This window comes from Cydia pomonella, chromosome 16, assembly GCF_033807575.1.
Source record: "Cydia pomonella isolate Wapato2018A chromosome 16, ilCydPomo1, whole genome shotgun sequence".
Classification (NCBI taxonomy): domain Eukaryota; kingdom Metazoa; phylum Arthropoda; class Insecta; order Lepidoptera; family Tortricidae; genus Cydia; species Cydia pomonella.
Genome location: NC_084718.1, coordinates 6527007 through 6554955, shown reverse-complemented (window position 1 = coordinate 6554955; position 27949 = coordinate 6527007). Strand labels below are relative to the sequence as shown.

General features: G+C 38.2%; 2 protein-coding genes across 3 annotated transcripts in view; both read left to right on the top strand.

The window, feature by feature from the left end:
- Positions 1-27949, top strand: part of LOC133526688 (inner centromere protein B) — a 94919-nt gene that overhangs the window by 41400 nt on the left and 25570 nt on the right. The window lies entirely within an intron of this gene.
- Positions 4-27937, top strand: LOC133526684 (malate dehydrogenase, mitochondrial-like). 2 transcript variants are annotated; one of them, XM_061863392.1, is made up of 7 exons: positions 4-620; positions 959-1181; positions 12380-12521; positions 18858-19043; positions 25191-25391; positions 25699-25910; positions 27462-27937. In XM_061863392.1, exons 1-7 carry the CDS (start codon positions 341-343, stop codon positions 27718-27720), a joined length of 1503 nt encoding a protein of 500 aa, XP_061719376.1. In that variant the 5' UTR covers positions 4-340; the 3' UTR covers positions 27721-27937. The 2 variants fall into 2 exon arrangements, with proteins under 2 accessions (XP_061719376.1, XP_061719377.1); XM_061863393.1 differs by lacking the exon at positions 27462-27937 and adding an exon at positions 26687-27096.

Below are 27949 nucleotides of genomic sequence, written 5' to 3'. Positions count from 1 at the left end.
CTAATCCTTGCCAGTATACGACAGGAGTACAAAAATTTACCACCAACTAAAACAACCAAAGTAGAAGTAAACCACTTAAGATTAAAAACTCCAAAATTCTGAGGCTTCCAGCTGAGCGAGCTGAGATGAGACTAAACTAGCGACGTACATTTTGGCTGAAGTGTTTTTACTTCAACCTCTTTCCAACAATCCTAGCTAGTTTTAAATTTCTTTTAAATAACAAGAAGAATAAAACCCGAGAAAACGTCAATAACAGTCAATAGCAGACAAAACTTTCACCACAACATGACTAATTTTCCAGCAGCAAACTGAACAAAATTATTTCAAACCCAAAAACAGGATGATATCACTCACAGTATTAACCGGATGGCAATCTTTGGCCAGCATCAAGACCCGTTCAAATCTCGTCGTTTGGAGCGTAACCTCACTCCGGTGGTACGCGAAGCATAAGCCACCGTGTGACCCTTTAAAACCAAATCCTCCATGTAGACGAGCGTATGATGATATCGCACCAGCCGTAGACCCCTACTGTCCTGAACCTTGTGACCCGTACAAGAAAAAGAAAGGCATTTTGCATAAGATTAAATTACGGATTACTGAAGGAGGGACTAACTTTGGCAGTAAGTGTGCTTTCTAGTATAGCAGAGAGAGAGTTAAGATAAGCTAGATATAAAGTATGTAGTATCTATAAGTACCGTACTTAGTTGGACGTCAATAGGCCTGATTCTAATAATGATTTATTTTAATGTACTAAGATGTTCCTTGTAGTTATGTATTTATTGTTGCATTTATAATATTTAACAATCCCTTGCCGTTTGGCTGCCACTGTTGACTCGAAGTAAATCATTATTTAACTAAAAATATGACACAATACCAAACCTTTCATTTGGGCGTCAAAATGACCCAGCATGTCATACTTGTCATAGTTTAAAAATGTCAAAGCAAATATTCCCTACAGCTCCATTTCGCTGGCTTGAATGCAAGCCATGCAAAGACGAAAAAGAAAAGCCAGAAAGGGAAGAAAAGGAAGAGACAACTAAAGCACTTGTGAAAAAGCCTAAGAAAGAGGTTATTCCCTGTGGAGAAGAGAGACCAGGCTTGCAGGTGTCAGTGCTGGGTGCAGACACCGCTGTTGGGCAATATGTGGCGCTGTTGCTCAAGCAGTGCCCGTACATGAAAAAGTAAGTCGACTTAGAGCGGTGGTTCTTAACCTTTCAATGGGTATTCTGCCTTTTCGCAGAAAACTGTATTGCCGAATTTCGCTTGCCAACTAACTTTTCGCAGACGTTTAATTTGGCCGAATAACTTTTACCATATAAATTGGTTGGCAAGTGAAATTCGGCAATACAATTTTCGGCGAAAAGGCAGAAAACCCTTTCAATTGTTTTCAATGACACTTGATTTTTTTTTAATACGGGCCGTCAAGTGTTTGGTATATAATACTTATGTCGGATAAAGTCAACGAAGGGTTGTTTTATTTATAAATTTGCGGACTACTTCAGGTGCTCCCAGGGACAGTGATCCGCGGACCACCGGTTATGAAACACTAGTGTTAAATAGTATTTCGGCGATGACGAACCACTGGACAAAATGTAGTCACACACTAAATCGCTATGTGCACGACTGCTACGCAACCTAGCAGCCGCAAATATAGGGGAAAACGTCAATTCACTACATCTTATAAAACTACTCCAAAACTAAAAAGCGGCCAAGTGCGAGTCGGATTCGCCAATGAAGGGTTCCGTACCATTTATTCACGACACGACACGATCATGTCATTCACGACAACGCGTGCCTTGACTCATATTGTCATGGTATTAAAGTTAGATTTGACCATAGAAATAGGATAGTATAGAACGACTGTCAAACTTCGAAAGTGTGACCAAAAATGAAATGCAAGTGTGTGCGTAAATTGTTTATGTGCGAACAAAAATAGTATTGTCATGTTACAACATATTAATAATCTATCGATGTTTAACTGCTTTATCGACTACTTTTTCAAATGTGTTTGAAAAAGTTGAAAATGATAAAGTTGAAGTTGTTTGAAAATGTGTTCGCAAAGAGTTGACTTACCAAAGAAAATTTGAATTTCGGGTTGGGTGTGTATTCGCTGTGTACAAGTATACGCTGTCTTGTGTTTCCTTGTGTTGGCGGCAAAGCCGTGGAAAAGTGGTTAAAATGTAAGTACTGTGTTGTAAAGTGAAGTTTAAATTTATCGCTAAACATGTGCACCTTCAAAAAAAGGTATTATAACAATCGTTATTATTTTAAGTCAGTTGTAAAGGTAATATCTTAATGATATCTTGTGAACAACTAATTCCATACCTACTAATATACCGACAAGTTATCGATACAGTCATATGAACATTTTGTCAAGCCCTAGCGTAAAGTAACAGTTTAGGTTTTTACACAAAATATTCTAAATTATTGACTAATATGATGAAATATTAACATACAATTGAAGAAAAACTTATAATGAACTGTATAAATTGGTTTTTTACACTTTCTATGCTGTTAATTTGATAAAATATCGTTAAGAAAATTTCGCTAGGAATATCATAATTACCTGTGAAAAAGTATTTTCCTGGGTTTTTTGGCCCTGAAACACTACAACCCGGCACACAACATAACACCATCGTCACTAAATTACTTAATATATATTTTTCTTTTTGATTCTCTTATATTTTTCACGTTAAAAAATACGGCAAAATGATCTTGGCCGCCTCGGCCGCCTTCGAACTCAAAATTGGTTACGTTTTCTCATATGGAGTCTGCCTCTTTCGCACTTATGGCTTGTTCATATACGTCATGTCTTCCCTTTCGCACACTTCATCTGTCTGTCAAGCGACGCGACTGACATTTCTCTGGATTTGACATTACCGTACGTCATCGTGGATGACATGAACTATATACTACATAAATATTTTTATGTGTAGTTAAGTGAGACTACATTAAAAAACACAAATAATCATACTGATAATATAATTTGATCTGTTCCCACAGTTTATTATTCCGTATGTTTGGTTACTTATTTATCCACTGTGTAGGTAGAGTATAAGCTCTAAATAGCTTAGCAATGTACCAAGCAGCTTAACAACGTACTCTCCTTTCAAGTGTTCTATTTATACAAGGCATTTGACATTTCTGGACGCAATAAACGTTTAGCCATTACCGTCCCAACTTCCTAAATGTCACGTACTGCGAACATTTCCCTAAGGGTGTGCCCTGATTTAAGTAGCTTATTCCAACAGAATATTTGTGAAACCGACTTAAGAGGGAAGTATACCACATGGTCATGAGAAAGAGAGAAAATCTTTTTCCACTTCTAAATATTTTCCTTTCTACATGATTTTTTAGTATGTTATTGACACAATGAAAAACTAGGTTTATTAGGTTTTCCTTTTCTTTTAAAGTTTGCAATACAAAAAAAGATACAATACAATACTCTTTATTGAAAACCTCACATAGTTGACAATAAATATACACAAACAAAAAGAAGACAATTGATAGAGGTAACAACAGGCGGTCGTATCGCTTAAGAGCGATATCTTCCAGACAACCTTTGGGTATCGGAGACAATAAAATTAGAATATACGGTAGGTGGCACAAAGAAAAACAACAAAATAATAATACTAATTGAAAGTCGAATTGAATATAACCAAACAACACAAGACATTAATATGAATAAACATACTTAAATACGTCTAACCATAAACATACACAGACATACATACATACATAACAAATATTTATTAAATAAACAAACAACAGTGTCATTAATAATAAAAATAATAAAGAAAATAATAATAAAAAACTATGGAAGGGAAAGACAGTATTCCTTAAGGTTTGATTTGAAGGAGGTAATAGATTGAGAACGTCTTAACTCAACAGGGAGAGAGTTCCACAGTCGAACAGCCTGGAAAGTAAATGAGCAAGTATAAAATTTGGAAGAGGAAGATGGCACAGATAGGAGCAAATTTTGAGAGGATCTAACAGAATTCAGATAAGAGAAACGCTCTTTAAGATAGCGGGAAATTGCAGGATTAAAAAGTATAGAATAAAGAAAAGAGAGTATGTGGGAGTTACGACGATGACGGATAGGGAGCCACTTGAGTTGGGATCGGAAACTGGAAACATGGTCATATTTGCGTAACCCGAATATGAATACATTTTGAATGCGCTCAAGTCCTTCCAGGGCACTATGTCCAAAGGTCAAAACGTCCAAGGAGTCAATATGTCCAAGGGTCAAAACGTCCAAGGAGTCAATATGTCGAAGGAGTCAAAACACCCAAAGGTCATAACGTCCAAGGAGTCAATATACCCAAGGTGTCAAAATGTCCAAGGGTCAAAACGTTCAAGGAGTTAACAGGTCCAAGGATCAAAACATCCAAGGAGTCAATATGTCCAAGGTGTCAAAATGTCCCAAGGGTCAAAACGTCCAAGGAGTCAACAGGTCCAAGGGTCAAAACATCCAAGCAGTCAATATGTCCAAGGTGTCAAAATGTCCAAGGGTCAAAACATCCAAGGAGTCAAAACTTCTAAGGAGTCAACATGTCCAAGGAGTCAATATGCCCAAGGTGTCAATATGTCTAAAGTAAATTTATTATGTTACCTAATATTAATACACTAATAAATAATAAATAAATAGTTTATTTAGTAATACACACTATGTCGACTCTACTATTATACTTTTTGTACTTTGTTCCTTCTTTAACTTTTCGACTCTATCAAATAAAAAACCGGCCAAGTGCGAGTCGGACTCGCGCACGAAGGGTTCCGTACCGTTATCTATAAAAACGGCAAAAGAATTACGTTTGTTGTATGGGAGGCCCCTTCAATATTTATTTTATTCTGTTTTTTAGTATTTTTGTCGTTATAGCGGCAACAGAAATACATCATCTGCGAAAATTTCAACTGTCTATCACGGTTCATGAGATACAGCCTGGTGACAGACGGACGGACGGACGTACGGACGGACGGACAGCGGATTCTTAGTAATAGGGTCCCGTTTACCCTTTGGGTACAGTCAGCGTCAAATACTTTGTAGCAACCAAAGTAACCAAATAGTTCGGTACACCATATATTTAGTATGGTGTACCGAACTATTTGGCCACTTTGACTGCTACAAAGTATTTGACGCTGACTGTATGAAACCCTAAAAAGGTATAAAAAGAAATAAATATTATTGTTTTCAAAATAACGTAAACTCCAGCTATTCCGTGGACATTTTGACCCTTTGACATTTTGGCACTTGGATATATTTACTAATTGGACTTGTTGACTCCATGGACATATTGATATTGACTCTTTAGACATTGTGACTCCTTAGACATATTGATTACTTGGACGTTTTGACCATTGGACATTGTGATTCGTTGGACATATTGATTACTTGGACGTTTTGACCCTTGGACATCTTGATTCCTTGGACATATTGACTCTTTGGACATATTGGCACTTGGATATATTGACTCTTTGGACATTTTGACACTTGGGCATATTGACTCTTTGGACGTTTTAACTCCTTGGGCAAATTTACTCTTTGGACGGTTTGACCTTTGTACATGTTGACTCCTTGGACATATTGACTCCTTGGACGTTTTGACCCTTGGACATATTGACTCCTTGGACGTTTTGACCTTTGGACATAGTGCCCTGGAAGGGCTCAAGTTTATTGAATTGTTCCTCAGTAAGGTCGAGATAGGAGATATCAGCATAATCAAGAATAGGGAGAAGTAACGTCTGAGTAAGCGCAATTTTAGTACGAATAGGCAGAAAATTACGAAGTCGCCTGAGAGACCCTATAGCGGCAAACATCTTCCTGCTCACTTCACTCACTTGAGGTACCCAACATAGAGAGCGATCCATTACCACTCCAAGATTTCTCACTTGGTTGGAATAAGGAATTTGGATACCATCAAACATTATCGGGGGAAGCTGAACGAAGTCGGTTTTGGAAATCAGTTTAGGGCTGCCAATCACAATTACCTGAGTCCATAATTCTGACTCCACTTGGATAAGCGCATCAAGTCAAGGTTCGTGCCCTCTATGACTGAATCGAGATCACTAAGCATACCCTGCGAATAAATCTGGAGGTCGTCGGCATAAAGATGATAATAAGAAGAGAGATTAAGAGTGATGGAGTTGATAAATATCGAAAATAGTAGAGGAGACAGCACACCGCCTTGTGGAACACCAGCCAGCGTGCTGCATCAAGAAGAGTAAGAAGAATCAATCTTTATCCTTTGCCGACGACCAACTAAATAACTATGAAAACAATCAGTCGCTATAGCTGATATGTTAAGAGAGCGTAAGAAAGCAAGCAAAATGTCAAAATCAAGTACAGACTGTTCCTCGTTCTACATGTTTCAGTTTCCAAATTAGTATTTATTAATATTACCAGTTCAGCCCCAGATATATCACCCAAGAGAAGCTAATTTGCCAACAAACTATTGTTATGTCTTGTAGCTATAGGTATATCGCGCTGAGGCAGCGAGCCGTGACGTCATCGCTTCACGAAACAGGTCGTGTATTCCCATTACATGTGCGAGAGCGGGCGAGTTCATGTTGTATGCAAACCAGAGTAACGTATCTTCCATAAAAAATGCGTGATCAAAGAAAACCCTTATAACACAAACAACAACATTTCCATCATCACCACTTAAATAGTTGGTAGTGCTATGTGCATTTCTCCAGAAACTTCTTGCCTCGCATAGCTAAACTGTGGAATGAACTGTCGCCCGCGGTGTTTCTGGACCAAGACGTCCTTCAACCCTTAAAAAAGAGCTACCAATTTAAAGGCCAGCAACGCACTTGCAAGCAGTTGTCCATGGACGACGGTAATTGCTTACCATATGACGATTTGTCTGCCCGTTTGCATCCTATATCATACAATAAATTATAGGCAAAAAAATCATTTTTGGCACAAGCTTTTATCGTTGACTGTACTTTTTTTCTACAGGCAACTAAACTCATCGAGACAATTCTAAAACCCCAAACACAATTAGGTTGCGTTGTTTTATCACAAAGTTCCTATACCCGACTTACATAGTAGGCAAAATTTCAACTCAATCGGAAACAGGTAAGTGGGTCAAATTTAGCTTCCAACATTTGACCCGTACAAACATTACATAGTTATTTTATCTTATCTTATAATTTTCGAGGGCCCTTTTGTGTAGTTGCCCCCTTAGGAAAGATCCGTCAGCTACTCAAGAGCTTTTTTGATCATCTCCATGTGCCGGATGATGGAGCTCATGGGTAGCCTTTTTATTCCTTTGGTTCCAGATAGCCTGCTCTAAAGTCCTTCATTTCTTGTCTAGCGGGAGCGTGACATTACATAGTTACATAGTATATACTTATGTTGCTTATGTTGCAAGTTAAATAAATGCTTGTAAAAAAATACTGGTTCGCTAAAGTGAGAAAGTTTCCCATGCTCGGTAAACGGCTGGAATAGGGTGCCAGCCCGTTTGCCGGCCACATGGGACCGTTCCGCGCCGCTGTCAAAACATAATTTTGTGCGGGACGGCGATAAATTTTATCTTGCTGTACAGGAACATTTGTGTTGCATGGATCGATTCGGTTGTTCTGAAATTTTAAAGTTACTGAGGGCCTACCGCGAACCACGTTCGACGTGTTACCTCTCTGTCGCAATTGTACATTTGTACGTAAGTAGTACATACATATTATTACGTAGGCCAATATTTTAAAATACGAAGGTTACGCTTGCCTCAAATACCTACCTACTTATACAAATACTTCTTGGTATTTCCAACCAGTCATAGAGTCTGCCTACGCAACTACCTACCAACAAACTCGTAGGGTCAGCATCAATAGTAGCGGATGGAACAACGCGCCAAAAGTATCTGACATTCCGGATAACATATAGATAAATTTCTAAAATTCACATTCAAAAGTAAAATTACAGTCTAAAATATTCTATAGAAAGACATCACTTTTTATTAAGCTGTTACGGAATACTTATGACGCGTTGTTTGATCCGCTTCTTTTGATGCTGACTGTACGTAAAAAGAAGCTTTTAAAATTAACTTTAATTATTGAAGATTTGTATCCAACCGAGAAGGAAGTTAAAAGACTGAAGAGTCTAGAGACGCCTCATGAATCCGTGATGGTCCCTCGTGGGCGTCTGCCGTTCCGTTGGCGGCTTTTGTCTCTCGCTATTGATGGTCTGTTGGTATACTGCATCTTTAACAATGCTCCTTGCATTTAAGGATATTGGCTATTTGTGTGCGGGATTGTGATTATTTTGTTAGGTACATGCAAAATTTGATAAAAAGACAACAGTACTAACATAAGGTCCACTCTTTAACGAAATCAGAGACCCCATCGTGAAACACAAAAATCGCTCGAATATGCAAGAGCGATAGTGAGGCAGATAAAGAAATTTCTATTTTCGTTTTTCGCGGTAGGCCCTCAGTGTATGACACAGTTAAAGGTACGGATAATGTTGTTACTTCATGTTTTTGTTATTACCTACGCAATCTGCGTCTGCCTATCGTATCTACTCTGAGTATACGGTGTTGCCCAGTTCATTACTACTTCAAGTAGCATCCAAGAACTTTAAATGCTATAGGATCTGGAAAACCGAGTGCGATGTGGCTGGGCGCAGATTTGAACAATCGTTTAAAGTAAACCACACTAAACAGTTAATCACACGCGGGTTTTGCTTGTCATACCTGAACCTTGAACAAATAGGTACATTACTGCGCTCACACTTCCTATACTACGCGATAACACGAACACTAACATAGATTCATAACATTGCCGAGTGGTAGGCTACCTACATTCACTCGTATTTGTTTGCCAGAGCCGGCGACAAATCTGCCGTACGCTCGCGTGCGAGTGCTGGGCGTATATTTCTTCTCCATTTTTGCACAATATTATCATAAAGCATTTCTCTCTCCCCGCCCTTTTTGTTATTTATCATTCAAAGTCACGCAACGATATGTTGCAGAGTCCAGGGATGACCATGGACGGTCTATACATAAGTAGGTACAGTCACGTCTCAAAATATCGATACGGACAAAGTGTCAAAAATATGTATTACACGACCTTATGGCCCATTTATTAAGGTAGTGTATCCATAATTTGGCACTTTGTCCGTGTCGATATTTTTAGACGTGACTGTACGAGTATACTACGCGTTTTGACAGGCCTGTGTATTAATAAGGTGCTACGCAATATGTTCTTGCTACGCGATGTGTTGCGGTGTAGCAAAGGCGATACGGGTTAACACATTGACCGCTTAGCTACGGATGTAGCGCTACGTCGTAGCCGATAACATGAATTTTCCCGTATCTAGCGGAAATGCTTCGTGTCGTGATTAGCACCGAATGGGTTAAAAAAGTTATACCTACACAAAGATTTAGAAACCAAACACCCTATTGATTAAAAGTTCCTTCTCCGTGAATTTCAACAACAGGTCGTGTACTGCCCTCAATAATTGTTTGCTATGATCTTCAATCTTGACTAGATCGTCGGTCCGAATTGTTGAAAATCCTTTCATGCTGCGTTCCTTTACGTGCATCCCTTTAAATTACTTGTTTTAGACTTATGGTTAGTGCCGATCACTGTCCCACGTCTATGCCGATAATCAGTTATGAGTAAACAACAAACACTGGTTTTGAAACAATTTTCATTAATAACACTGTTATCCTTAAGCCATATTCCATAGATTACATTAAAGGCAGAAATAGCGATTTTCACAGCCTCATAAAGGATATACCCACCATTCCAACACAACGCCACACTCACACACCATACCACGTAGCCAACATACAAATCGTTTACGTTCGTAGCGATCGAAACGCATCTGTCACTTACGTACTAATATGGAAGAGTGATAGTCTGATAGAGAGACTCAAAGCGTTTCGTTGTCTTGTAGCGATAGCGTGACAGTGACAATTCACGTTAGTTAGGCCGGCAGACGTCATTTATGATTCGCTCGGCGTGGCGTTCGCGTAACTATTCGAGGACCATACATCAAACTCTAACAGAAGCCTTAGACATGCCTTTATATGGATCATTCGAGTGAACGTAATAAAAGGCGTTGAGATTTTACGAGCGGCCGTGACTCGCAGTCCCTGCTGTTTATCACACACTTTTTATTGCTAAACCTGGTTATGCATTCCATTAGCTTACCGACCACATGGCTCAGGTCGTGTATTATTTACTCTTGATAGAGGTGAAACATATTTAGATGGGCCGGCCGGCAAACAAATGGGAAGGAACCAAGCAATTAAAGATTTGACGGTGGCGTAGCTATTGGTGGAAAGCTTCACAACACGACGCTTTTGTTCGGTGATAGCTTATTATATAGGTTATTATATTATTTCTTTTCCATTCGACCTAAAAAACTATCTACTGAACCTTTAACCTCCATCTAATCGGCAGTTATTGTTGGAATCTGGTACCATTCGCTATTCCATGGCTCATGAGCCATTCAATACCATTCTTATAAAGTTATCCTAAAGATCCTTAGGGAAATCCTTTGTGCAATTCTAATGTTCGTCATCGAAACAGAAAGGATGCTTACACTGGTTTGCTTAAAGCGTTTTAACGCTCTTTACGCAATCGGAGCACATGGCCTGAAACAATCAATTATTTTCTGGACTGCTAGATCCAATTAACTTTGCAACATTATCATTTGGCAAATTTTGAGGTAATTGAGTTAAGAATCCCACTCATTACCAGTCCGCTTGCAGTCTCTGCGGGCCTACCGCAAACCTCGTTCGACGTGTTTCCTCTCTGTCGCACTTGTAAAGTCGTACGTAAGTGTGACAGGGAGGTAACACGTCGAACGTGGTCGCGGTAGGCCCTCTGGTCCTATCGGGCGGCCTGCCGTCCCAGACCAATTACGTCTACACACATAAGCGATTAATGCCTGCCAGTAATGGCCTGCCAGTAATGGCCTGCTGGCAATGGCCGATGGCCGGCCGCCACCTCTGCGAATCAGTTTTCGCCCCAAGACCACGGACTTTCCGGCGGATATCTGTCGACGCTGACGATTCCAATCGGTCACACACGCTAGGTTCGTTATTAAAGACGACTCACGCTAGACCGGGCCGGGGCCGGGCCGGGGCCGAGCCGGGGCCGGGCCGGGGCCGGGCCGGGGCCGGGCCGGTTTTCTATGGAAAGCACCACGTGGTCACCGATCAGCCGTCATAGAAAATGACGTGTCGGACGCTCCGGCCCGGCTCCGGCCAGTTCTATCTTGAGTCATCCTTTACACGTCAGGCCTAAACTTGAAATGGAACTGTTAGTGTGTGATTTTTGCGATTAGCTAACAGACAAATATCATCTGGTGAACTGGTAATCTGTTGGCCCCCTTTACAGCGCTGTGTAAAGGGGGCCAACAGCTTATACTCTGGCATCCGTAAATGATAATCGACATACAATATTCATTATTCTATTATTGTTTATCGATTATGGTTGAGTAAATGGTGTGTCGTTGATTCATTACTTGGGTTTCAATACGTAAATTAACAAAAAATATATCGGTGCACTTTAATTTCCATTAGGTAGTTATGTTATATATAGGTATTGCATAAAAAAGCTCAGCTTAAATCTAGAATTAATTAATAAAACGCAAAACCATTTACCTAATCCCAACGCTCGTTGAAGAAAATTGAATATCGATTCTGCAGTGGTAACACAGATTGAATACCTAGTATTGCTTCTAGTATCGCTACTTACTTCATTTTCATTTCACGATGTTCGCTACTTACCATGTTACCTCATAAATATCTCACCACATTCTCGGCTCAGTTCTTTCTCATTTATTGTCTCACCACATTCTCATTTCACCATTAATATGATGATAAAATTAATGAAAAGATCATCATTTCTTAACAAGTCTCTCTAGCTCCAAAATTCTTTTTAACTTAGTAGACATTCAGTGGCGGATTTGCCTTTTTGCCCTAAGGCCCAGTAGGCCCTGTCCTAGAGCGGCAAGACATTAGGGGCGGCAGCAAGTCGACAGTCTATATGATGAGTGCTGAGAAAAGGGCTGTTTAGTAATAGTTACAACAGAGCCTGGGACCTAGGGCGGCCTAGACTGCAAATCCGCTACATAGTGACCTACCAATAAAGGTTCTTTCATTCTGCTAGTGTAATAACCCAAATTTGTGTTCTTCGGCTAAGCCAATGAACGCGAATCTCAACATGTGCCGAGTGCCACGCCCGGCCAGAAGCCCTACCGCGAAAAACGAACTTCGAAATTTCTTTATAGCTCGAATACGCAAGAGCGATAGAGAAAACGACAACGTTGTTCAATTTCACAATGTTGGCCGTAGGCCCTCAGTTCTGTTGCTCGCGTCATCCCGATACAAAAACTTATCGTCACACCCCGCTTATATTTCAGATTGCGTCTCTATGAATCAAAGTGCCCCGAAGGCTGCACCCGATGCCTGGCAAACGTAGTGCAAGATCTGCTGCACATTAATACCAACTGCCGCGTCCAGGCGTTCAGTTGCCAGAACTATGAGCTGGAAAGATGTTTGCAGGTGTGTGGTTCTTCAGTACATGTTTGGAGCGTTCGTAAACAGATTGGTCCCTATAGTATTGTCCCCTATAGTATTTAATATATTTAGGACGCAATATCTAGCAGGTAAAGCAAACTCAAATTAGCGCGTCCAGGCTTTCAGTAGCAAGAATTTTGAGCTAGAAATATGTTTGCAGATTTCCTTATTGTCCTATTGGTATTGAGTTAGTAGATAGGTTAAATATTTAACGCAATATCTAGTAAAGCATAATAAATCACACTGGCGTATTCATGCGTTTGAGCTGGACACGTGAGTGTATTGTTCTATTGGTAGTAATTGGCGTGCTGTGAAGAAAGTGCACAGGTACCACATAGGTATTTTAGAGCGTCCAAGAATTCCAAGTAGAGCGCTGACCATGAATTTTGAGCACCGGCGTGGTCTACATTATTTCAATTAAAACTTGCGACCCGCCCCGGCTTTGCATGAGTTACATAAAACCTTAACAAATTATACACCTAAACTTTCCTCAAGAATCACTCTACTGATAGGTGAAAACCGCATGAAAACCCGTTCAGTAAGTAGTTTTTGAGTTTGTCGCGAACATTGCATTGTATGTACAAACAGACAGACACGGCGGGGGACTTTGTTTTATAAGGTGTAGTGATAGTAAAATACGAGTAGTAATATGTGGAAATAACTCACTTAGTTGTTTTAAATGACGAATACCTAATTTAAGATAATCCTGAATAATCCTGTTGTCATGAAAATGCAAAGCGTTTGAGCCGCTGATTCTAGGGTTTAATGCAGCTCGGGTTTTATGTTAAACGAAGCGGCTTCATTTAATTCTTATTAAAATAGCATTTGTCGTAAAAGCTGCATAATATATTTAAATCGATTAGACCGGCGTAGGGTAGGGACCTATGTCAGCTATAATGGCTTAGTTGACTGTCCGTACCGATTTATGGGTTCTGATTATTGTAACAGCTAGAGTCCCTGAACTGCATAAAATTAGCCCAGTATTCTGCTCAGTGAGTAAGACTAGATTGATTAGAGAAACATAACATATCCATTCATAATGATCATTTCAATTGATGGCGATGTGGCCACCATGGGGCCTAGTCTAAATATCCTTATTGGCAGATATCAAAAAGTGACAAGTAACACTTTGCATAAACAAGACATTGCGAAAAAAAAGTAACAGCTCATTTTAAGTGATAGGTAAACCAATAACATTCACTTTTTATGTACAAAAATAGGTAAATAAACTAAAGTCGAAAAAAAAAATTTTTTTTTTTGAAATTGTCAAGCCATATTAAATAAATTTGTTCCTTCTCTTGGCCTCCGAAATGCGGGGTTCCTCGTGGGCACCTTTTGTATTGTGTTATATTTTGTACACCTGTTATATTTTGTACCTACCGTAATAAATAAAATCAAAATGAAATAAAATCATAATATAAGTAAATCAGAGCTTTCGATTTAACTGATAACGAATGTGTACTCAGAACTCTTCTGGCATTCAACATTTGCATATCTCTCTTCTCGGCCCCAAACTTGGCTGTTTTAAATGTTATCACGTTTACTTCTTCGAAATTCAACTTCGTAACTTCACTCCAAAGTTCAATCGTAAAAGCAACCTTAGTTTGCATTTCGACATAAAGCAACTTGAGACGTCATACAAAGTTTACAACAGTCTGTTTTCCCTTATGATGTTAAAATTAGATGATTTAATCAACTGATTCGGTTAATGAAGTTTATTTAAATCATCTGACGTTGACGTAATGATCAACTTTTTCTGTGTTGCCATTCTGGGTCCAAATGAAAATTGTAGCAAAGTTTGTTAGAAATAATGCTGTGTCACGTTCAACTAAGTAACATGCTTAGAAGGTGACCCATTACATTATATACGAAGTGGGTCAAAATTGTCTTAGTTGTCTTGTTTCTGAACACACGCTTGTCTGTCTTTTATCAAATGAATATCAAAGAAATACGAGTGCTTATGGCATATCTTTCCAGCTGTAGATTATATTTTACATGAGAAAAATTTAAAACTACATTTCATCTCATACAAAAAGCTCCACTATGTCACATTTTTAAGGACAAAAAACACAACGTGTTTTGTAAATCAAAATATCATAAAACCAGCATTTTAAAAGTTATTCTCCCCTGGACAACCGATATTGACATGACAACTCACACATTCCTCAAACTATTCTCCATCTCTGTCTCCCAAAGACAGAAAATGTGTAAGAGAGATAGAGACGTAAACTATGGCTTTCCGAAGTTTGCGGTAGAGCCTTGAGTCAATTTACGTACATATGTAAAGTCACGAAAGAGAATAATCAATGAAAAAAATAAACAGGGTAAATAAACCAGTTTTGTGGAGCGAGACCCAGTTGTGAACCTAACTAATATAATGAGACCGGAATTATTGAACTGTCATAGGGAGTTCTCATTTATCGACTTCCGATACACGGATATCGATACAATGAAGAACAAAAAATATTAAAAAGTTATAACAGTTAATGGATATTTGACTGTAAAATAAATAATTAAAGCAGATAATATGAAAAAAAAGATGACAATGTATCTTTTTTTCTCCATATTTCATATAGTTACTATGAAAAAAAATTACTACCTATGTATCTTTCTTTCTTTTATAAAGAACCTAATGGAATATTTGTTAGCACTAAAACAGACTTAGAACGTGAAATTGAAAAAAACACGGAACTGAAGTTATTAAATATGAAACTACGTACTTTTTTTTATACTACGTCGGTGGCAAACAAGCATACGGCCTGCCTGATGGTAAGCAGTCTCCGTAGCCTATGTACACCTGCAATTCCAGAGGAGTTACATGCGCGTTGCCGACCCTAACCCCACCCCCCTCGTTGAGCTCTGGCAACCTTACTCACTGAGTTTTCATTGTTTTTATTGCCCATCTGTATTTCTCACTGTCAATTACTCAAAAGTTATCTGGAAGAGATTGCTTTTTAGCGATAAGACCGCTTGTTATTTACCTTTACTTTTAATCTTTTTTTAATATGAAGTATTCTACATTGTATCGATATAGGTATATCGAAAATCCATAAATGTAAAGTCTATATTGACAATTCAAATTGCCACGAGAATTCCGACCTCTGAATATAATACACAATTCAGTGCTGTCAAAATTTTGACGACCGGTTTGGCCTAGTGGGTACTCACCCTGCCTACGAAGCTGATGGTCCCGGGTTCAAATCCTGGTAAGGGCATTTATTCGTGTGATGAGCATGGATATTTGTTCCTGAGTCATGGGTGTTTTTATATATATATATCGTTGTCTAGGTACCTACAACACACGCCTTATTGAGCTTACTGTGGGACTTAGTCAATTTGTGTAATACTGTCCTATAATATGTATTTATTATTTTATTTAAAATACCCGATTTTTTTCTTTTTTCTACAAAACATTCCGTATTACTAGTATAAAGCTGACGTAGGTTATTGTATTGTTAAAGTCTTACTCCGGCGATTTTTTTAAACGATTTGGTATTTCCTCGGTAAACTGCTGATTCAAATATTAATCCGCGCCCTTAAAACGAACCCTTTTCCTGGGAATTTCACAACCAATCTTTATCCCTTTTACGGCGTTTAAGCATATTGGACGTTTGTAGAGTTAAACTGGTGAAGTAGTGTATTTCAATCACGTCTCCTAATTTAATTACCCGTTTTTTTATAAAATTTCCACGTTTCAATTTTTATACCGTACCTAAAAAGTAATACTAATGTGTCTGCCAAAAAATAAGCTCAAAATCCTCGATATCCTGTAGGTACATCAACCATTTTATGAAAATTACCCAGGAAAACTACAAGGATTTTTTGTTAGATTTTAGAAACCCATAAAGAGAAGAATTTGATTACTGCACGTTGTGAGGTCACAAGGTGTCCCTTGCAAATAGCAAAATTAAATCGTGTAGGCTCATCGTCAGGTCAACTTATTATTAATTATTATGATATGAGTTATGACCGAGTCTCCTTTTAGCTAAATCATTAGTTTGCTAGAAAACAAGCTCTTTTGAAAGAATGGCATAGCATTCAATAAACTAGATTGTTTGTTAGAGCATTATTCGCACAAAGCCGTCGACCTCTGAGGACCAATCAATACTACGTCCTACAGCAAATACCAGTCCACGCTCTTTATCGCTTGATCAACCTTACGCAAATATTGTTATTAGCTTTATTTTATCAATATAATACTAATTTGACTGCCTTAATGTTTCTGCTGTGTCTACTGCTTTGCCGACGACGAACCAACGAAATGTCTATCAATTTGCGAATTATTACACGCGAAATAAATTTTCGAGACGATATCCTCCATTTCCAATGTGGAAAATTTCTTCCCTTTTTGTAAATTTACGAGTTATTCGGTTTTTCTGTAAAGAACATCTGGCACCGCCATACTTAATATTATTTACATTATGCTGATATCTAAACTGGATACCCACCATAATACATGAGTTTTTAGACAGAACGTACCTTTTACAACCAGTAGGCTTGCAATTGTGATATTTATATTGTGTAGGTATAATTTTACGTAATGTATTTTTTAAATACACCCATACAAGTAATTACAGCTAAAGTCAAGGGAGGGACGAGAAACAGTAGACAATGACCAGTTAACTTTGCACAAATTTGACAGTAAGAGTATATATACATATCCCTCTAAGCTTCACACTTGACGTACCACTTGGCATGAAAATTTTGCGTGGCCCGACTCCGCGGATTATTCCCTACAGGTGTTTTTCTTGCCCCGGTGTTTTTCTTACCACCCCTGACCTATATTCAAAGACCGAAATTCTTAGGTCTGGATAGGTTTCACGTTCCACGCTCCAAAGATAAATCGGCTTGAAACATTAAATAGTTTTAAAACGAGCTCAAATTGAGTGTACGGGCTAAAGTGGTTCGGCGCCAATCTGTCTGACTGCGGCGGGGATAAATTCCCTTCTCTTGACACTCCCATATGAGATCCAAGGCACAGATTATATTTTACTGTAAAAGAAACACCACGCTGCAGCACGGCAGTTCTCGGTCATTAATGTTTCATGCATCTTTGGAAATATAAATACTTAGAAATAATTTATTTGCAGAAAAAGTTTAGGTACAATAAATGTCTTTAGGTTAAATGTACAATCGTTTCACCTTCGTCAGCTGTTTATAAACAGCATGAACGTTTATGCGGATTATTATTCGTTAATAATGAATTAACATGCAAATATAAATCTACAAGATAGAGGAGCCAAAATGTAAAACATAAATTATTATAATATTCAATAACATACTTGTCAGTCCAAATTTAAGAGTACCCTTCCGAATTACAGACAAAAAGAGATTTTTATGATCAGATAATTTATGCTAATGACGAATAATGTAATTGCCTGTGAACGACTGACAAAAGTAGTGTTGTATTCCTGCTGTCACGCAGTAGAATATCCAAGTCCGACTTAATATCATAATAATTATCGCCGTGTTTAGACACACATCATACCTATTTATGTTGGAGGAGTATTGGGTCAAACGTTTTTTATGAAAGTATCGCCTCTGTCACAATATATGTAATCTGCGGCCAGAGTGCTAGGCAATATTCAAATCGGACAGATTACGTCGGTACGTTTTGTCGGCTTGGAGAGCACGTAGAATTATCATGTGAGAGGAATAACAAAGGGATATAGGAGAATAGGGTTAAGAATTGTTCGACAGGATTTTTTGGTTAGAACAATTCAAAGAAGGGAAAAAGTGTTTTATGGAAAGATAGTTAAAAACATTTCAGGTTACACCAGTAACCTCGCTCACACCCGTCACGGGCAGTATAAATACTTGATAGGTAAATGGATAAAGTATTCAATACATAATATATGTGAATACAACAAAGTATACAATATATGTAAACATCCTTTAGTATTTTTAACACACATAGAATAAAGCTCCCCAATCATTGGCATGCGGATCCGTGTGTGAATGAATTATAATTCCGAGCGAACGCTTGTTTGCTCTACTTATAGTGTGTTAAGTTCAAATAAGAGTATAAAGAGAATGATTCTAAATCCTTATTTAACCATTGTTTTAAACCCTGATTTCTTCACAGCATATAACTTTGCAGCCATTGACTTATACATTACGTAGTGAAGACGGGCCTTACTATAAAGTGGGCCAGTTCGTTGATGCGCAAATCGCGTTTGTGCACATGCTCGTTGGTACGCATGTTCGCTCAGCATTAAATGAACGGGCCTATCTTTACTTTTGAAATCTTTGTTTGAAGCGGATTTGACCAGGTAATCACAACTTTTTGACGGTTTTGACCAGAGAATTGTAACTTTGCAGAACTCGGACATAGTGCTAATGTTGGACTCGGGCTACGTGACCAGAGACATGTCTATCGAGGCCCGGTTCGCTGCGCAAGCGCCGCTAGTCAAGTGCTATACGGACGCGATTGCCACCGAGTGTCCGAAGGCGTTTATTATAGTTGCCGCTACGCCTATAGAGTGTATGGTGCCTATTATCGCTGAGGTATAGTTATTTCAAGTTTTACAAGTCTATTTACGGTCGGCTTATGTGACCAGATATGCCACTATATGCCCGGTTCGCTGCGCAAGCGCCGCAGGTCAAGTGCTATACGGACGCGATTGCCACCGAGTGTCCGAAGGCGTTTATTGTAATTGCCGCTACGCCTAAGAGTGCATTGTGCCTATCATCGCTGAGGTATAATTGTTTAAAGTTTTTTTTTATATGCACAAGAAAAAGTGCGTGAACTGTAGAGGGCAGCTCTTGTTTTGGCGTGAAGTGTCAATGTAAAGTTTATGTTTCCGATTCAGGTCACAAGATGGCAGACCCTCCAACGCGCACAAAAAAATTCTAAATTTGAATCAATAGTATTCGAAAATAGAATTTTAAATTTTATTACGGTATTACGACGGTGGGACCCTAGAAGTTAAGACGGTTTAAACACTACCAACGGTGTGAACATTTACGTAGTAAACCGTTCTACGGGCAGACTTTTCCTCGTGTTGTAAAAGGGGGTGTAAAGCCACGAAATTAGAAAGAAACAATAGATATGGCGGGCCGCGCGTAACTTGCGATGGAAGATTTGGCGATCGCGCGGATTTTTAACGTTTTACCTCAATAAGCCTAATACCTAATTATATTTGGGCCCTCTTAAAATTTTAAAAATTGGCCAAGTGCGAGTTGGACTCGCGCACGAAGGGTTCCGTACCATTACACAAAAAACGGCGGTTTGTTGTATGGGAGTCTTTGTAGTTTGTGTTCTGTTTTTAGTGTTTTGTATTTGTATAGCGGCAACAGCTTCATTCTGCGTGCAAATTTCAACTGTCTATCACGGTTCATGAGACCTCACCTGTTTGTCACCTGGCCGTGGCCTGGTGACAAACAGACAAACTAGACGGACAGTGGAGTCTTAGTAACAGGGTCCAACAGGGGGTGGGTACGGAACCCTAAAAAGAAGATATGAAATTCACTAACTATGCAGCATCTAAGGTAAATAGACCGCATCAGAAACTTTTTTGTGAATGGCCGTTCTGTTAAACAGCTATTTTAATTAAGATTTCTTATATAAGTTAAGTCATCTCAAGTTACTGCCTCATTATTGCCTCGTCTCGTTAACTACTGGATCTTCTTGAAAGCATTCCGTGTAATTAGATAACTAGTAAGAAAAATATTAAACTATTCCATATGCAGGACATTGACGGTCACGTATCAGCTATACGTTACTATATAATATTATACAGTTATGCACCAATCAGCGCGTGGACAACAAGAAACCGAAATCCTAAAATCTTTTTCATACTATCCGATCCGATATCGGATGCCGGATGATCTTTGGAGAAAAACAACATAATTCCTTCAATTCCTTGTAATTTTATAAATATATAACGCGTTCTTTTGAACAATTGAACAACAAACAATACCAAAATGTATCAAAAAAGATAAAAAGGCACGTTTTTACTTTTTGCTTCTTTTTGTATCCTACAGCCTTTTTGTAGCCATCAGATATATCGGAGCGTCCGAGGCGCTCAAAAATATCTGAGCACGCACTCTAACGCCTTGACAATAGAGGCGTTCAGATATGTGTGAGCACCTTGGCCGCTCCGATATATCTGATGGTGACTGAACCTGTCACCATCAGATATATCGGATCGTTCGTGCCATCCACAATGACGCGCAGATTTGTCAAATCTAACCTTTAATAATATGATAATACAAGTCAAGGCACGCGTCTTCGTGAATGACACGATCTATTATATACATCTAGGATTTAAGCAGAAAATGATAATCCTAATATAGAATGCAATACGCATTATTCGCGCTCCAGTTTGCAATCTGAAATGGTTTCGTAAATCTAAAATCAATACAGTGGCGATGTCTTCCAACGATGACGAACCGCTTGCATGACAAGGTTTCCTTTAATGAATTTCGCGTCTGAATTTTACGGAGCTGAATTTGACATTATTATGTTATTATTATAGATTATTATGTTAATGTTACTACGCAAGAGGGTCACCTCTCTCTGCAGCTGACTGTACGTTAAAAACACTCAAAATAATAGAACCGTATTTTTGACGACATTATACAGGAAAGGATCGACATCTTAGCAATCGACCATCAGGCGGGCCGTATGCTTGTTTGCCACCGACGTAGTATATAAAAAAAAAAAAAACGATAGTCGATATTCCGGTTTCTGAAGTGACCACTTCATTAGGTGCATTAGGCATTTCTTGGGATGGATTAAAAGCAGAGACCGGAATTATTGTGGCATTTTTGAACTATTATAGGGAGTTCTCATTTATCGACTTATACGTTGTATTCGTTGTATCGTATCGATATAGGTGTATCGAAAGTCGATAAATGAGAATTCTCTATTGACAATTCAAATTGCCACCAGAATTCCGACCTCTGGATAAAACCGTTGAACTCATGACTGTTACCGTTACCGACACCTTTGTATATAAGTATGTACATATATTGTGTATGTAAGTACATAGATACACATGCATGTTGGCATATTTCCTGACGATTCAAAAAATGCAGTAGGTACCACTTGTTTTGGTTATGGTTAGTTTTTTGCCTTGGTCTTTCCTAGTATCTCAAATCCAAATGTTCTTCTTGCTCAGTACCCCTAGTGTAAATTTTATCGCCATCATAACGTGACGAACGCGTTTGCGTTAAGTCTCATTTTGTATAAGATTTTGAGTTTCCAAAACGTCCCGCTTGGCGCGCTCTTTCTAAATCCAATACAAAATGAGACTAAATGCAAACGCGTACGTCACGTTTCAAAATCGAATTTATTTACACTAGGGTTACCGATCGTTGTTTGTCTTAACTCACTTGTACTTATCTATATTTGAAACTTGAAAACGACTACTTATTACTTAGGACGATATCCGCTTGTTTGTTCACTAGGTTTTGATAAATGTAAATCCCTATAGGTAATACCGGTTTGGCATTTACTGACAAATCCAATTTCGCTTATGAAAGCATACTCAAATGTCACGACCCTTCACAATATCAACGAAGAGCACCAAAAAGGTCGGAGAAGGTTACGCTTCTTACAAATACGATTTCAGATAATGAATAATCAATACGAGTAGCATCTTCTGTTCCTGTTTTCAAGGCTGAATTTGATATTGTTATGTAAGTTATGGATGCTAGGTATGATATATAACCCTCTCCTTGCCTACCCCGGTATCCATATGGGCCACCCTTACAAACCTCTTTTTCTTTATTATGTATATGTATTCGATGCACCATTTGGGCGTTGTGGTCGTACTACATTCAAATTATTTAGATTATATTATTTTTCAAATTCGAAGGGCAGGCTGACACAAGTCTAAAGCAGTTATAGGGGTGTGACAATGCAAAGTAGAAACTGTTATAAAATAAATAAATTTATGATTCTCGATTGAATCTGTATATCGTATATCTATATAATCTATATAATCGATTCTATTGCGTGATGATTTATATTTTAAAGTAATCATACATTAATGATTGGACGCGACTTAAACGATTTGACGCGAGCGCAATTGATTCGGTCGGCAAGTAGAGTCAAGCTCTATTGCTACTGAGTTTTGTTTTACACGTTGAATCTCATCGATATTCAAATTTATCTTTTTATTTTTATAACATAATATATATTTCGGTGATTTGTGTCTATTATAATGAGATATTCTAAGCTACGAAGCTATGTATTTTTGTACCTAATGGGATTCAATATATTTAAAAAAAATTGGTCTGAAACGACAATGTCATGGAATGAAAAAAAATCAAGTGTCACCCTACCCTTCGCGTTGACTATAATAACGAAGTCACTATTAGTTATCTACGCTAAATACGTTGTCATAATTGTAGTTGACCAGGCTATCAAAGAAATTTATAGAAGTTTGTTTCAGAACTTAATCTTTGATCTTTATTTGTAAATTTATGTTTCAAATTATTCATTAAAACATGGTGATTTGCAAACTACACCGGAAAGCTGTTGTTTGTTTACCCGTGATAGCGAGCTAGTAAGGGACTCCCTAGGCAATAATATTTTTACGGCCTGGTAGTAGAATGCTTAGTTTATGAGCGACGGTACGAACCATAAAAACTCTAACATGCATGATTTCTATTTTCTTACGAATTAACTGGCCTATCTGCCATTCGTTAGTAGAAATCTAATATCCTAATGGCATTTTTTAATTTTGCGTAGGTACTTTTAGTTTGCTAAATTACTATCATTTACATAAGCATAACTTACCTATATACAATGATTGCTGGACCGCTTTTGGTCTTTTTTTGAAAACCAAACATTAAAATTAACTTAATTCTGAGAAACCAAACTCAACACAAAAGCCTTCTTGGCTCTTTGAGTGCATATGGCTTTGCTAACTAGTAGTTTCTGGTCACGAAGTATAAACTTAATTATAATTAAGCAAGTCGTATCCTTGTGGAGAATATTTGTATGCTATGCTAGTTGCCAATTTAAATGGATTGTGTCTGACAATCAGTCCAATATAGACAGGCTATATTTTTTAAGCAATTATACATAATCGCTGAAAGAGCGAAATTGAAGCAATTTAGTATTCTAAGCCCGCTTGAGGTGAGCAAGATAACATAAATCATTAAGGAATAAGGAGAAGGAAAATTGGGATAAATCCCCGCAGAGGGTTCCCTTTTTATCGCGAAACAAACGCAATCACTGGATGATAAATATTTTACACACCCAGTGGGCCGCGTTATTTCAATCTGTTGGGTTCCGTTAGTTTGATCTGAACTATACAGATAAAACTAAATATTAACTGCTTCATTCATGTCAGAAAATTCCCTGGTCGTTTCTTGTGGCAATACAAATGTAGCTCGCATGTAGCTCTATGCATTCGCAATTGCGATGAATCACGATTGGTTCTCAAGAGTTTTCTCTGCGGCCGCTCTGCCCAATATGGACTTAACCGGCTCTAGCTTGGATTGTGGGGAATTGCACTATATACTGACCTATTCCAGGTTTACTATTACAAGTATTAGAACAAATTAAATTATTTTTAAGAAAAGATTTTAATTTGTTTTTATTTCAAGTAGAAATACTACTATATAATTTATAAACTGAAATAAATGTCATATACTAAGAAAAAGTGACCCAGGCCTCCAGTGCCCCAGGCTGGAATCGAACCAGCGTCCTCTGCTTTTCAGCGTTTTTTGTCTTTTTCTTAGTATATGACATTTATTTCAGTTTATTCCAGGTTTATTCTTCGTTGGGATTTTATACTTATACTCCCTTCTCCCATTCCTAAGACTTTCTACAGACATGATTTACTAGATAATAGGTTTAAAAAAAAATATCATTTTTGGTACAAGGTTTTATCACTGACTAATACTTTTTTTTCCACAGGCAACTAATACTCATCGAGAGAGTTCTAAAAACCCCAAACACAATCAGGTTGCGTTATTTTATCACAGAGTTCCATGTCTCCATCATCAGATTAGCTCGATGATACCATAATATTGCATTGTCACCTGACTTACATATTTATAAAAAATTTCATCTCAATCGGAAACAGAGAAGTGGGTCAAATTTAACTTGCAAGATTTGATTACACACGCACGATCGCACAAACAACGGGACAGGTGAAACTAATACAAGCTTGTAAAAACCACACTTTTTGAGCGAGAGTGTAAGAAACATCTAAACCATATTTAATATAATATGGTTGTCTTATTTAATGTATAAAACACAATAATATCCCAATAAGAATCGAACCCCGATTGATGGTCGAGTAAACAAATCAATGACACTCGCCAGGTGATAAAAGCGGCAGGCGAACACGCTTATTGACCATCCGTCATAAATTCGCTGAGGTATCCACGTTTTATGACGAGAAGCTTGTTCGAACGTAACGTTATTTTGTGGGTGTCCGCTGATTATCGTAATTGCGATGCCTTTTACTTAGTCTAGAATTTCAAGGTTGGGAAATATTTATAGGTTTAAAAAATGGTACAAGAATTTTTCAAAATTTCTTATACCTAGTAAATGTCCGCCGAATAATACAACCTATTTTAGAAGTTTCCAAGAACATACGTCTCAATAATGTAGGTATAGACCAGAGAAGAGAGATAGATTTTCAAGATCATGTTGGAATGTAAACTAACAAATAATCGCAATTACAGACGCTAAGATCAACCGGCTGGTACGACCCAGCGAAAGTGCTGGGTTCGCTAGCTGTACCCGAGATGAGGGCCAGCACCCTGGCCGCGATGTCTCTTGGCTTAGAGCCGCGGTACACGAAAGTCCCGTGCGTTGGAGGCACGGAAGGAGAATCCGTAGTGCCGCTGTTTTCTAGGGCCGTTGACTACTTTGAATTTAACGAGGTATTATTTAAACATTTTTCGAACGTAAAAATATACAGTAACAAGTAATATTATTTACAGAAGACTTTTAGATTAGCATTGGAATATCGGAACCAGTTACCTTTAATGGCTATGAAAAAAAAAACAGTATTCTCGAATTCAGTTTACTGGCTGCTTTCCCGTTTCATTTGTTATCTGCTGCAACTCCGTCCTATTGAGAATAAGATAAAAACTTGTTTAAATTTTCATATTTAGCAAGGATTTTAAACATAAGTAATATTTATCCCCACAATTTCCTTTTTCTTCCTAAACCCCACTTTCTTCCCAGCAAACCGCCGAGTACATGACAAAATGCGTCCGCTCAGCCGACGTAGACGTACTGCGCTGCGAGGGCCACTGCGCAAGAAGTTCAGACCTCAGCGAAGCACATGCCCTGACCAAGCTAGTCAGCCAGGTTGCCCAAGCGTTGCTGTGCTACGACATACCCAGAGTCACGGGTTTTGTTGAGACCAATTCCATTCAACTTGTTTCACCAGCTAAGTAAGTCCTATTGATATAGCAAAATGAGGAAATTTTACCTTTCTTGAGAGCTTGCCAGCCATATTGCATTGCCTAAGTACCACTAGACGTCTCTCCTAGGTATTACAGCAGTTGTTGAGATATAGACGTGCCAACTTTTTTCACCAGCCACGTAATTTACATTGATATTTTCCGTATTTTTTTGGGCTCTCTGATCTCATTGCTAGAGATCGTATGGTCTGAGTGGGGACCATGTACTGGCGTTTCCCACGCACAACGCCAACACCACCTATTTCAAGCTTCTAAGGAAATCGACGTAATTGCATACTAACATTTACATATAATATATGTAAAAAGTATTAATTATACTTTATTATTTTTACTATTTGACCGCCGCCTACTCTATGGATGCGTGGCTGTCGATAATGTCACATATGTCATAAAAAATGTGAAATGTACGAAAGAAAACGTTTATTTAAAATAATTTATTAAATAGTAATATCAGTGATTAAGTTTACGTGCTGATAGACGAATAGACATTTAATGTCGTTTATTTTCGTTTCAGATAAAGCAACGCATTATTTTTATTTGTCTATCTTATTACTGGTAAAGAAATATCTTATATATATGATATACATTTGCGTAGAATATTAGTTCCTCGACCCTCGGTGCTAAATTCAAACTTCTTCGCCGGATAAATAAACGGTTAAATCCCTCGTACAAATCTATCATTTCGTGTTTTCGTGGTGAACTGTTTCTGAAAGCAAGAATACATGAAGCCATTCTTCTGCCGCCAGATTCATCGCGAACCCTGTCGAAATCGGAGGCAGTGGTATCCGGAGAAGCCTGGGCTTGCAGAAGCTTACGGATGAGGAGACGACGAACGTGAATATCGCTTTGGAAGTAATGTGGAGAAGGAACGCGATGGTGGAAAGCTGGTGCTGCAAGTATTGCAACTGGCCGAAGGGTGATGCCTGTCAGCTAAACTTCTTCTACCCGAGATACGAAGACTGTGCTTATGCGAATGTGTGCTGAAATATGATATTTTGAACAGTTTTTAAAAATGTTGTGCTCTTTTACTTTGATTTTTTGTAGCAAATTTATTGTTGAGACAAATTAAGTGTTTTGTGCAACGTGCAACAAAATGAGTGAGTGGTTTTTGGGTGTACTTTGAATACTGGGCAGTAAAAGTTTTCCATTAAGAAAATGGTTTTTCATTTTGAATGTAGTAAAATACCTTTTCGCTGAACATTAATGAAAGCAAAAATATCTTCGTTTTGTTTCTAAATCTAAATATTAAATATTTGTAAGCGGAATTCCATACCATCTATGATTGTACCGCACAACCGCCTTCACTTGACTTGAAAAATGTTCTTAATGTATCCATTTGTGGCCTTATCACATGATATCCCGTTATTTCTTGTATATACTTTGTCTTCTATTAATTAATTTGTATAGTGCCTTAGTTTTCACTGTAATGCTGTACAAATTTTGTATGTAACAATAAATAAATAAATAAAGTTACTATGATACTTCAAATATCTGTGGGTAACTAAAACTTCTCTCACCCAGTTACCTCGCCATCGAAGTCATCCTAAACAAAAAAGGGATTTGCCACAAGTTCGATTTCCCCCGCCACATGAATGACTACGAAATACGTCTCTTGGAGCACGCCATGGCCTGTATAACGCACAACGTCAACGCGAGTAGATCGTGGTTCTTTCAGATCCATGACGCGGAATTGAGGCGATGCAAGATGGCCATGATAACTCAGTTCGGGTGCCACAGGAAGTATGATCATGTAGACCGTTGCCGCTCTTACATTCACTGAATCAAAAGTCTCTGCCTCGACTACGAAAAAAAATCGAATACGCACAGAGTGATTTAGATTAAGTTTTGACACGTGATTACATTACGAATTGCAATGCATATAAATATTTGAAAATCGCGTAAAGCTTAGTCTGGCGACTCCTGCTTACACGCAACTAGCTGTCAGTGAAACTTAAAAAAAAGGAAAAATTTAACGTAAAAATAAAAATTGGAAATGATTTCGTATATTT